Below are 14,164 nucleotides of genomic sequence, written 5' to 3'. Positions count from 1 at the left end.
CTCAACATCTTTTTCTTGAAAACAGTAAACGTAATAGTTCTGATGATCGGTATCATAGAGCAAAAAATTAATATTCAATGTGCGACTAAAATCAAGAATTTTCAATCTCTCGTTAGTTTGTTTGAAATTATTTCTCAGTGCTTGTCTTCCATCTTCTTCCTCCCCCTCTCATACATTTTTTTAAAAAACTTTCCAAATTTAAACTTTTTTTTCGTTCTGCTCATATTTCACCAGCCTTTTGATAGTACCTATGTATACACCGCCGCATCTGGTCCCTCTTCAAACTCTTATTGTATCATCTACTATGGTGAGCCAGAGAGCACAAATTCTTCCCCCCCCCCCCCCTCCACTCTCTCTCACCCCCCCCCCCACTCTCTCTCTCTCTCACCCCTCCCTCCTCTTGCTCTTTTCCCCCTCCCTCCTCTTGTTCTTTCCCTTCCTCCTACTCTCTCTCTCTCTCAACCTCTCATCCCCTCCACCTCTCTTATTCTTTCTCTCTCTCCCTCCTCCGCTCTCTCTCCCGTCTCTCCCACCATCAACCTTATTTCCTTCAGATTCCCAAATCTGTACGAAAATAATGATCACTTACAGAGAGATACTCAAAATGCTTCTCCAATACAGTAAATTCCAATAAAATGTAAGAGTGACATTTTTTGTTATTTGTTATTCGGCCATCAATTATGCCACACATGTACATGAAGTCAACATGTCTTACAAATGAACAAACCGCACAACACTTGTAACAATTACAAACCAGATTTCCAAATCGAAGATAAAATAAAATTGGATATGGCTATAACTCTACATGTTCTAACTATCATCATTTGTTGATCTACATATACTTCGAAAATATGTTCCAGAAATTTGAAGATTTTTTTTTCTAAAAATATCTTTCAATTTATGCTGGTAGGAAATGTACAAATTTCCCCAAAATCAATATCAAGTGTTTAAACCTGTAAATTAGTGTGACCGCAATAGTAAGGATAACTTAAAAAATAAAAATATATATAGGTTGAGTGAAAAAATATTCATATTTAGTATATAAGACAGTAGACACAATTAAATATCATTTCACTGCTGTAAGTCTAGTAGGGGAAAATGGTTCTTAGAATCACATTCTGATGTTGTTGACAATTAGATTTTTACCAAGAGGAACCAACGTTTTAGAAATCAACATTTTGTAATCATCTATTTCTAAGTATTATCGCAAAGTAAGTGCACATCAATATTTGTTTTAAAAAAGGAAAAGCATGATGTGAAAATGCATGTACTTATTACTTGTTAACCACCATACAGTTGAGTTTCTGCATCAAGCTAATCTAACATCACTTCTCCCCAAAAAATATCAAAAAATAAAGATTTAAAAACAAATACATACCGGTAAACATACACATACATTCAATACATAACACTGGATCAAATTCAATTAATTTGTTTAATGAAGGAAACTGCCTACGAGAGCTATCTCCATTAAATAAGGTAAGTAGAGACAAATTAACTTTTCACATCTGGCCCTTTTTCATAATAACTACACACATGAAAAAGAAAAGAGAAAATCCCTCTACCATCCTATAAAAAAAATAATGAAATATACTATCAAAAGGCAAGATAGAAATACTAGAATAAAGACCTGGGAGCAACATAAGACTCTGAAACACAAGGTCGAGGGTTCAAATCTGTGCCAGGTGCATATGTGATATATCCTTAGACGAGGCATTGTACCTACAGTTGTGCCTCTCCTTCCATATTATGAATAGGTACTTGACAGGATTTATTCCTTTAAAAAATACATGGTGCACTGGTAATGGCAGCAGGGAGCTAAAGCTTGGTTGAAGTGATCAAGACATACATGTATCTATCATGCCCTACAAAAGAAAAATGGAGAGAACCATCTCTAAGTCTGGAAACATTATCAAGGCCTATATGAGCTCAAAGCCTTGACAATCAGTACATACTAACTTGACAAAAAAGGTGAACAGACATCTTTAGAAGATGAGTGATATTCTCTAGAATTGACATGCCCAGCACCAGTTGAGAGACACATCATCCATTTGAGCTTGAAATACAACTAGAAACTTTCTTTATGAATTAAAATGTGCTGTACATACATCATGTGCGAAACTCTACGAGCATATACATTGAACCTCTCACATATATATCCACAGTATAAGGCATGGTTTATGTTGTTTCCCTAGTTTACTGCAAACTATATTAATGCAAATATCATCAACCAGCAAATTTGTAGCGTCTATCTACTTTAAGGTGTGCTCGTTAGTACCACATTAATCCCAAAAAAAGAAAAGAAAGAGGAATAAATCCTTTAAAAAAATAGAAACATACAACAAAGTAAAACAAAGTGATTCCCTAAGAGGATAAATTAAATTCTTTGAGATGCAAAAATATAAATATCATCTCAGAATCAGTGGATACTTATTGCATGTATCTCAATGTACTTCTAAAAAATGAAAATCTTTGTTTCTTTTGGTTTCTGCTTTTTGTTAAATTAATCATCCATTTTGCCATGGCAACAATACCTAAATTTGAAGGGGAAAAACAAAATCATGGTAATTTAGGGATTTCATTGAACAGAATTTTGCGGTCTCGCAGCACCTCGCAGCAAAATTGTGGCAAATTGCTGGATTGGATTACCTTACATTCATAGTGATATTTACAAACATGGTGTATTTTTGCAAAAAAATATCACCTAAACAAAACAAGGGTTACATAACTCAATACATGTAAAATATTTGGTCCAGTACTTAATTTGTAGCACTGTTGTACATCCACTTCTCTTCTATTTTAATATTTAATCTTTTTGTAGCGAAGAAGCCTTTGAAGAATCACTTCTGTAGAAAACAACTTTTTTTTTGGCGAGAGATACATGTAACTTTTACACTGTACAAGTCTCTGATAGAGGGTAAGTAGTTTACCGATAATATTCATACGTTTGCGTACAATGTCAAGAAAACAACTTTCCATGTAGTGTATTATTTTTAATAAAGAGTATAATGTCATGTCAATTAAAGTATGATTTAGAATGGTTACCAGCTTTAATAGCTTTAAATGTTGTCCACAACAAATTCTCAAATATTATACCTACCCTGAATGCCACAAGCAATCATGTCTGTTTGCTATAAAAAAAAACATCAACATCCATTTTTCTTCTTTTTTGCAAAATAACTACATAACAGACAGATAACTGGAGCTGTCTCATGGAATTCATATACTGTACAAACTTAAAGGACTACTGTCAAGTCACAGAGGCATTTCTTTGGTTTCTGCCGCCATGTTCGCGGGACAAGAATACCAAAGTGGCAGAGAATGATGGTGGAAGGTAGAATGCGTGCAAATGTGAAAAAAGAAAAAGGTGCGACACAAGCCTTGTTCAGACATGATTCGGTACACCGCCTAGAAAAACGTAAGTGAATGTCAAACTGGGGGGAAGAAAAAGTAGCAGTTGGCAACAATTGCCCCTAAACTTAAACACACATATACCTATTCATCTGTAAGCTCCAAGATACAGAAACGTGAAGCGCACTAACCTTGTGTCATCCTTCCTCGTTTTTTCTTTTTTTGCAAAGGCAGTTTTTTTAAAGACATTTAAGCATGTCAAGAATGAAAGAGGCTTTGAAAAAGTCATTCTGAAACCGTCTGCCTCAGTGCCATGACAGCATCACTTCTAAATACACACAATGATAGATAAGACATGGTTTGCTGCGATTGCATTATAATACACTATATATTCCCAATGCTGACTGGAGACGTACGTATACTACCAGTCCTTTTTATGCTCATCCATGCTGACCCCTCCCGGCCCGAGCGCTACGATGAGTAGCAAGCCCCGATGACGGAGAACGTCTGGAAAAAGTCGTACTTGAGGAAGTCTCGCATTGGCCGGTAGGCGGGGATGTTCCACCAGGCGTTGACGTAGAAGTTAAAGATGGTGAGCCAGAGGACGAGGATGAGGGCGGAGAGCTTCGTCTTGTAACCGATGGCGACCAGGACGATGAGGACGGAGCCGACGAGGTTCTGGGTGATCTGGAGAGGCGTGAAGTCGAAGCGAAGCAGCGTCATGAACATGAGGACGAGCATGATGCGACCGCTCAGCTGCATGTACGTCTTTGGCTTGTTGGAGCCTGTGTCGGGAACACCAGCAAACATACTCTTTCCCTCCTTCCTTGACTCAGCGAGGAGAAGTATGACACCGCCAACCAAAGCTATATTCCTGTATGAATAAAACGAACGGTAAAGACATTATCTAATCAGAAAACATTAATACATGCAATTATATTGTAATTTGTACATATTGAATATTTTGATTAATATTTTTAATATTAATACTATTTATTGCAGCATGCAATTAAAAGATTGTATCATATATTCAAATAACAGAGATGCATATTACATGCATAGTTTGCTGAACGATGGGAAATAGATGATAATTTAGATAAAACCTCCTACATGTATTTCATTGGTCATTTCATTGAGCTCCATTCTCAACAACAAAAATACTTGTTCTTCAAATATTATTTTTTATTTTTTACAGGTTTATCGTAGTTTATATCAATACTAATTAGTACAAACACTTATAGTGCTTATTGCTACGTTTCTATGCAATTTACATTGTAATTATTATTACCCCAGTCATTGAATTCAATACCTAATCTGCACATGGTGGTGCGCATGCTCCGCTCCTTGGGGAGTACTCTAGCCATGCACCATTTACACATGCAAATCTAACCATATTAATGTTAGCATCCTACTGCGTACCCATTTATCAATGGTTGAATATTGGCAAATGTACATAAATATCTTTCCAAAGGACAAACAAGTACCATGCTGTGCTTGGGCTCAAACCCATGACCTTCGCATTCCTAATCAAGTGTTTAAACCACTGAACTAAAAGACACTGCTATACTTTTAGAAGAATTTATCAGGTATAAGAAAGGGATATCTAATGGGGAAAAATGACACAGCATGTAGTTCCTGTAATGAAAAAGACAATTTCTCACCTCATAAGAAACTTCACATCCCACAGAATGCTGTAGGCTATAGTCTGCATGGAGAAAGAGAGACAGAGAGAGAGAGAGAGAGAGCGAGAGAGAGAGAGAGAGAGAGGGAGAGAGAGGAAGAGAGAGATAGATACAAATAAGATTGTTATTTAAAAATTTACATAAAATCAGAGGGTCATCAATTAAACTAATGATTTTGAAAAACATTGTTTTCATTCAAATTTGTGCAATCTTCGGTACTGTTGTATTACATGTAGCTTGTTTAATCTTGTTTTTGTATTGAAACATACAATTGATGCATTTTAATGAATCTTTTATTTATCTTAAATATTACAAGTTAATTGTGTCCTGATCAAAATATTGACAGTATAAATACTGCAATAATCAATGATCAATGTTTCATTGTAAGTATTTTGCATGTACATAATTGTAACGTTTCTACATCAACTAAAATTTGCCAAATTAAGAAAAACAAACACTAATATCACAAGTGGAAGTAGTTATTGCTACGAATGTTCGAAGAATATCACATACCGTAGTCACAATCAACATTTTGGATATATGACAATAGTTGTTATTCTTTTCGTCAACAGGTGATATAATTTTTTCTTTTGTTTTCTTTAAGCTGACATGAATATATCATATTTCAATAATTATGCTCTGGCCTGGCAAAATAATATGGCATGTTTATAAAAGATGCTTTCATAATTGTGTATGAATTAGTCTAACTTGACAGTTTGTCATTCATCAATACCCATAAGCCTCTCCCCATTCCCTCGCCTGCCTCCAATAAAATTCCTCTAAATATTCAATCTTACATGTACATGTACATGTATGATCAGGACGTTGCCATAATTATGCTTTGATGCAGTTCCTAAAGTCATGAACATTAGCCTCAACATTCATGAAAATTGGTTGCATACATACTGTAAATGTAGCAATTATATCTTTCTCTTATGAAATATCAATTACCCTCTTGTTATGTTGTACATATATATATTTCTTTTAACTTTTCATATTCTGATATTTATTTTATTTTGATCATGCAATTTAATTGGCAAAGATGATCAAGCTTGCCCTGCCCTAATATTGACCGTATACGGATCCTCCTTTTTTTCATCAATTAATTAATTGTTTATGTAACATATAATGACCCAAACGAAGATAAAATAGTGCATGGTTAGCTTTTCTTCCTCTGATTAGACTGACAAGACTTTCACTTCCTGTCTCCTACGAGTGACTCACTCGCCCCACTTAACACACAGCCACACACTCACTGAATGCTTCGATTATCCAAGGTGATCTCTGTACAACTATCAAGATTAATAATCCAAGTCAACAGAAATCCTTCGGCTTATCATTCTCATCCCGCTTCATCTCCGAGAATCATCCCAACAATCAGTTAATACAGAGCTTGAACAACCCAGGATGCGACTGAAAGTGCAGTGCCTGGTCTGTTTCAAAACAACACGTCACTCTGAACGTCACTCTGAAGTTCAAGAAATCATTCTTTTCATCATAGATTATGTGAGATGTGTCCTTGCAGCTAAGACAAAAGGGAAGTTTCCCCTCAATAGATCTCTACGATATCCACTTGCTAGACATATGTAGGGAAGTCATTTCATTTTCTTGTTACTAACACTAAGCAAAAATCATGATGCAATGCATGTTCTCTTAAACTGTCAATTTCTTTTTTCTAGAGGCTTTGAAAAATAAACTACATGTACATACGTACATCTTTCACTGTTTTCTAATTAATGAATATCTGCTTGAAATTTGTTCCAGTCAATTGATTAAAAAAATTAACAGCTAGCTTGTTCATTATCTTTATGAAAAAATTATGGATGAAAATGATGTTTAAAGGTATAGACCAGTTTTGGAAAAATCTTTAGCTTCCTCGCAGTATACAAATATACTTCTTAAACAAAAGTAAATTATATCCCAAATTTTATCAGACTTGACTCACAAATCACTTTATAACGCATGCAAAATGAACACTATAAACTGAGATATACATGTAACTGTGACTATGGAATGAAATATCCAATGATTTAATTACAACCTGGTCAATTAAAAATTGTCAAATTACAATAATCAGTAGGCAGCGCAACATCAGGGATCTGCACTCTGACAACCTTTCTTCTAGGGGCCTGTATCAAAATATTGTGGGTACATTAGCACTCGGCAACCATTAATAAATATAATATCTTGAGTGTCTGGCGTAAAAATTTTAGGGATCCATGGCTTTGTTTCACAAAACCGTCATAAGTACAAGTTTGTGACAACCCGTTAAAACGTGTGTGTGTGTGTTAAATCAATTTTTGAAGAATTTATGACGCTTTCATGTAATGATGCCAGGGTAAAGAGGACCCATGTTACAGGCAAGTCTTGACTACAATGAAGGAGCTTAGTTCAGGGGGTGTTTCACAAAGCCTTTTTTCAATGACAAATGACAAAAACCAGTGACAAATCTGCTGATAACCAATCAGAAGCAAGGATTTCAGTAGCTTATAACAAAAACTGTCATTTGTCACTGATGACAAGTTTTGTGAAATGGGGCCCAGTTCTTACCTGAAGAGCAATGATGAAAAATAAAAGTCCACAAGCAGCAGGTACTTGTTGTCTACTCAGCACCATGATACATCCTACTACTTGACCAACCAGGTTTGTCAGGACAAAGATAGTACTGAAGAGAAAAAAGAGAAACAGATGCACGAAACATAAATTTATAAATATTGATTTAAGGGAGGTACACTGTACTTCTTACTTATTAGAAAGATGAGAAACAGATCTATGTACAAAACATAAATTAATAACTATTGATTTGAGGCAGGTACTTCATACTGAATAGAATAAAGAGAAACAGATGCACAAAACATACATGTATAAATATTGATTTGAGGCTGGTAGTTCGTACTGATTGCAAAGATGAGAAACAGATCTATGTACAAAACATTAATTTATAAATATTGATTTGAGGCAGGTACTTCGTACTGAATAGAAAAAAGAGAAACAGGTGTATATAAAAAATAAATTTATAAATATTGATTTGAGGCTGGTAGTTCGTACTGATTGCAAAGATGAGAAACAGATCTATGTACAAAACATAAATTTATAAATATTGATTTGAGGCAGGTACTTCGTACTGAATAGAAAAAAGAGAAACAGGTGTATATAAAAAAATACATTTATAAATATTGATTTGAGGCAGATACTTCTTATCTGTGCTATTTTGTATTGACCCAGAAGGTTGACAGAAGGACAAAGAAAGTACTACAGAGAAAATGAGAGGATCATACATAACATACAACTTAACATAATCAATAACTACTTGATTAGACAGGGAAAAAAACTGTGTGGTAGTGGAGAGGGGTTTATTTGCAAGAGCTCTCCCAAAGAGCTGTTGTAATTGCCTCATCTAAGGAGGGGATATGGGTGGGGGGGGGGGGGGGGGTAATAGGAATAGAGGGGGAAAGCGCTGCATGGAAATCTCACTATTTCTGTACAGCTCTTGTGAACGGGGGGGGGGGGGGGGGGGGGGGGGGGGGGGGGGATATTTTCACTGATAATTGATTTTCACCCCTTGAATCTGATGGATGCTTCCAATGTACGATACACGTATATCACACTGTTTTTAATAACAATTGAATGAAAAGATCATTGGAAACTTGAAGAAAATATGTTAATGTAGAATAATCACAAACTTAGTGGCCACATGCTGGCATTGGCATGGACTTCGTCTTTGAAGTCTGTGAATCTTTACACATCATCATTATCAAACTACCGGTACTCTATTTTCATTAACAAATATCTCAAAACATCTGTATACATCTTTTATGCAATGCTTATTACATCTGAATTACCGGTACTCCTAGCATTTCCAGAAGAAATCCTAGAATATGCTGATGAAGCATTTTTGCTTAATTTAGAAATAATTATAATTTTATAATGAACCTCCTCCTTTCATGAATAAAGACACGCTGCAAAAGGAAAATATGACATTTCATTCATATCAACTGGCTGACAGACTTGGCAATAATTTTGAACAGTTCCTTTGGTAATGAATAGGCTTTGGTAAAGACAATCTAAAATTATTGACTAATAAGGTCAGTTGTAATTTCTCTGATGCTTGTTGCCAATACTTGTTATTAAAGTAGTCATGTTTGCCTTGGTAATCAAACTTCTTTTTAAACAAAGAAAACAATTCAGCAAATCGGTTAAAGCTGGTATAATGCCAAGATGTCTGTTATTCAGCTGGCACAACCAGACTACCCTTTCTAACATTCACTACAAAAGATTGAATGATTTTCAAGGATACATACATGTACTTTTTCTTTTTTTAAACTTTTATTTATTAAATGTAAACGTACACTCATATTTAACTCGACATGCTCATGATTACCATCTAATAATCCCAAACTTAGTTTAGCCCTACGATCAATTAGACACCATGGACCAGATATTTGGAATAACTTACCAAACCATATTAAAACTAGGACCTCCCTGTATTCTTTTAAAGCTTATTTGAAAGCATATTTGTTAACTCAGTATAGTTTACTAGATCTTACATAGAAATTTAAAAATTATCTAATTTGTTATGTCTTGAATTGTCCTGTCTTGTTTGTCAACAGAAATGGACCCTGCATACATTTAATATTATCACCCGTAACTGAAACCAACACACAATTAATATCACGGTATTAGTCTCTTTTTATTCCACCAAGCTAAATTTTTGCACCTTGCACAAATGCACTTCTCAACACGAAATATTTCACTAAATTTGTTTTGTTATTTTCGCTCAAAATTAATTCAGCCATGCTCACTTTTAATCACTTCAATTATATCTTATTTAACATTGAATACAATGCAGTTGCATGGGTTGTTCTTTTATTTTGTTAACTCGGCAGAGGCCACGGTCATGTTCAAGCATTTACGCTTACGACATGTGGTCTCCTGCTTTTTCCTTTGTATGAAACTTTTATTTTAACTAGAAACAAATTTTGTCAAACTTACATGTTATTCATCATATTTATTTGTATGTTTCTTTGTATTGATATGAAAAAGTGGAAATAAAACAAAACAAACAAACAAACAAACTTTCAATAAAAAAGGTATAGCCACTAGTGAACAAAGGGAAGGGAAGTCAAGGGATCACATTCAAGTTAATAAGTTTGAAGTATACAGTGAACAAGTACATCACAAATATTAAACTTGACAGGCTGACAGCCTATTCAAACTACATGTAAAGGACCTGAATTTATTGAGAAGCTAGCCAAATTTCATCTACACTGTAAATGATTAATGAAGTTAATGGATCATTTGATATCAATTTAGCAAAGTGTTGAAAAAAGTGTTTGGAGTAAAGCCTTGAAGTGATTTCAATTTCACAATTATGTTTGGCAACTACAAAAAAGGTCCTATGGGGGCAATCTACAGCTTGATACATGACCTTGTCTTAATATTTCCAGTTTGGGGCCTGCAAGTTGGTTCTACGACACATGCACTAGCGAGAGTTGCTCAAATGCCAGTTTCCTACACTAACTGACTTCCAAACTTCAACAATCAACAGTGAACTAAACAACTTACCTAACTATTATAACCATAACCCAACCATAACCCAACCCTAAACCTAACCTAAAACCCAACTGCAACACAAAACCTGAATCACAAGTGAAATAAAACGAAGAACAATGAAGCAAATATCGCATCACATGCACGCTTTGTGACCCAGGGACCAGTTCCTTGGAAATGTTATAGATCTAAGTTCATGAACATCCCAGTGAAATGTATGTTAATAATTCTATAATATCATGCATTTCTATTAGATGTCCAGGAACTTAGATGTTTTGAGAAACTGACCCGCTGATTTCCTTTACTTACCTAAGAAGCCAACCGCAGCCCCAGGCTTGGTTGATGTAATCCCTCTGTTCAGTCCATTGAAACCACATCCTAATGCCATCTTCTAAGAATGTACTGATCAAACACAGGCGGGCTACATGAGGGAGGATGTGCTTGCTCTCCTCAGGACCTGGACAACAAAATATATAGATTGAAATATATAACAGGCTACTAAACAGCAGAGCTATTAACCTATTCAGAGCTATTAACCTATTCAAGAAACTGTCCAAATTTGGTAATTTGATTGATCTTTTGATTGTTAGTCCCATCAAAATAATCCTCAGTTCCTCACTGCTCCTTGTGAAAAATCCTGCGAATGACAACATATAGAAAATGTCAAAATTATCAATTTTGTGTACCAATTTACAAGTTTAAAACTTTCAACATACTGTTGCTCTTCCTGTACCAACGAAGGAAATGTTTTAATTACTTTCAAAGACATCTTGTACTTTGTGGCAGCTAAATCTCCTGAAGGTATTGTATGGAAAAAAAACATTAAAAGGCATGACTTACATGTACATGTAATTCAAGTCATGCCTTTTGTTATAATTTTGCTGTATTAAATCATGAGCATTTTATATGATTAAATGAAGAAAAAAAATTTTTGCTTAAATTATTCTTCTTCTTCTTTGCTTGGCTTTCTTTGGTCAACTTTTCTGTAAAATTCTAGTTCTAATTTCGCATTAATTTCAGACTACATGTAGATCTAGACCCTAGACCCATTTTAGAATACTCTGACTATGCATTCATCCATTACATTAACTTGACACAACTTTCAAATTCAGCTCTATGTACATGTATCAATCAACATGATCATATTAATCATCTGATCATCATAATTCATATCTCGATCCACTCGCGAAAATGGCCATATGCTGGCATTGGCATGGACTTTGTCTTTGAAATTGAAGTCTGTGAATCTTTACACATCATCATTATAAAACTTCTAGACTCTATTTTCATTAGACTAATTCCAGTTTTATTCATGTTCAGATTTGACAGTTTACACATCTTTTGAACAATTTATTTAGATCCAGGGGTCTATAAATCATATCATTAAATCAAAACGCGTTAACTTGGATACTCTCACTCTCAGACTCAGCTCAGAACAATTATCATTATCAATTCCAAATGGTATTTCAGTCAACAACAACACACATACAAAATTCCGATGCGTGTACAAACAAAATCCCCGTCTTCAACTTCAATCAAGAGTCAATTTAAATCAATGTTGATTCATAAACACAGAAAAATCAATTCAATTCATTCATTAATTCATTCTTACTCGATCTGCAACATCCTCCGCTTTGCCGACAAGTTCATTTTGGGACGCCATCTGCCTTAATTTGTTGATCCTCTAATCCAAAGAAAGCTCACTGGATGAGAAATTTCCCTCCTTCGATGAGCTGAGCTTCTAGTGCCGCGTCAGTCGTCGAAGTTATTGTGCTAGCAGCTGAGTTTCAAAAACCACTAGCAAAACACATGGATGGGATCGGGAAGTGAACAGAAGAAATGCGGTACACACATACAACCATATGCGTGGGGACACGAAAAACAGCTCTAGTTTTGACAACGGGTTCACGCTAATGCCACGTCTTACATGTAGGACGCCATCTCTCAGCGCTGCTGAAACGTGACTAAAAATTTTGAAGCAGCAATAACAGTCATTGAGATATTCGGGATATATATTAATTGAGAATTCACTAATATAGATGGAATTATTGATATTTGTCTAGAAAATCATGAAATACACAGCCTTGATGTCATTTATAGATCTATAAAAGTAACCGTTTTTTTTAATGATAAGCTTATATGTAACACTGACAGAAAATTAAATATTGAAAGAGCATAGCCCACATAAACGCAAGACACTTATTAATGATGCTCTGTGTTCAAGAAAAAGTAATATGATGAAAATAACAGATACAGATTACTTTTAGTAATGCGGGGTCACTTGAAATGTGTGTCTTTTACAATGGAATGCCGACATGACACATTCCAGTATACTAACAAGAAGGAAAAGAGTGTTCTTTAGCCTTTTGCATTATTGTTTCCGATTGAAAAGAACAAGAGTTGCAAAAAAGGATTTGAATAAACAGTTTAGAAGGATATACAATTAGTGACAAGAGGATGATCGACATGACAGTAGATATTTATTATTCATATTTTAAAAATTGCAGTAGTTTAAAGGGATTATGATAACTTGGAAAACTTGAGCAGATCGACGAGGGAATTAAGTTGAGCTGAGTACCAAGAGAGAATGAGAGGGAGAGAGAAAGAGAGAGAGAGAGAGAGAGAGAGAGAGAGAGAGAGGAGGGGGGGGGGGGGGGAGATGGAATCGTGAGAGAGGAGAGGCTTATTCAGAGAAAATGATACATGCAGAAAGATAATCATGATCTGATGATACACGTCATCATTAATTTTTAGGCCTATCGATTTTATCGTAGTCGGACAAAAATAAAACGCCCCGCCTCCTCGACAATATTCTTCTGGACAAGTTAGTAGTCAAGAACAGGACTCCCGTAGATATGGTATGAGGGTCGGTTGAGTATGGTATTTGCCCCCCCCCCCCCCCTCTCCCCACAACTGGTAATTTATAGGGATAGAGTGTCGGACCGGTTGTTGATCGGGGTATGCATGTTGATCGGGTTGTTACTAGTTTTATTACAATTTTTTAAAAAATTAACGGCTGTGTAAAACTGCCCAAGATGTGGGTAACTTAAGTCCGACGATCGACTTTTGGGAATTCTTTACCCATTTGTTATCATGTTGTTCAAAATTACCATCAGCTTCTTTAGGAACAAATGGGCCAAACCACTCATGATAAATGACACACTGCCCCGAGAGAACTGTATGAGTGAAAGGGACATAGGGCTTTAGGCATGTTAGGAAATGGAGAGAGAGAGAGAGAGAGAGAGAGAGAGAGAGAGAGAGAGAGAGAGAGAGAGGAGAGGGGAGAGGAGGGGGAGAGAGAAAGAGAGGTGTTAAAGATAAATACATGTACAGAAAGAAGCTTGTAACGAAAATTTTGTCAGTACCTTTTTCTAGAATAATAGATAAATCATGAGACAGAAAGAATTAGATGAAGATCACGTATAGACAGGCATGTAGCCACGGGGCGGGGGGCCGGAGAGGGGGCACGTGCCCCCAAATTTTTTTCCAAGATCAGTTGAACTTTTTTAGATCCCTCCCCAGGACGTCGATCAATTACATGTATGTGCCCCCCCCCCCCCCCAAAAAAAAAACACATCAAA

At 35.6% G+C, this 14,164-nt stretch overlaps 1 protein-coding gene across 1 annotated transcript; it reads right to left on the bottom strand.

Moving 5' to 3' along the window:
* Positions 1 to 616: 616 nt before the first annotated feature.
* Positions 617 to 12,497, bottom strand: LOC575846 (surfeit locus protein 4). Its single transcript, XM_030997422.1, is given in 6 exon segments — positions 617 to 3,843; positions 3,846 to 4,225; positions 5,013 to 5,056; positions 7,584 to 7,698; positions 10,893 to 11,032; positions 12,196 to 12,497. Coding segments are annotated over 6 exon segments (801 nt in total). The 5' UTR covers positions 12,247 to 12,497; the 3' UTR covers positions 617 to 3,772.
* Between the last annotated feature and the right edge of the window lie 1,667 nt (positions 12,498 to 14,164).

Source organism: Strongylocentrotus purpuratus, unplaced genomic scaffold (assembly GCF_000002235.5).
Source record: "Strongylocentrotus purpuratus isolate Spur 01 unplaced genomic scaffold, Spur_5.0 spur5_scaffold_4, whole genome shotgun sequence".
NCBI classification, from domain to species: Eukaryota; Metazoa; Echinodermata; class Echinoidea; order Camarodonta; family Strongylocentrotidae; genus Strongylocentrotus; species Strongylocentrotus purpuratus.
The sequence above is the reverse complement of the archived record's forward strand: the minus strand, read 5'-3'. Positions and strand labels throughout refer to the sequence as shown.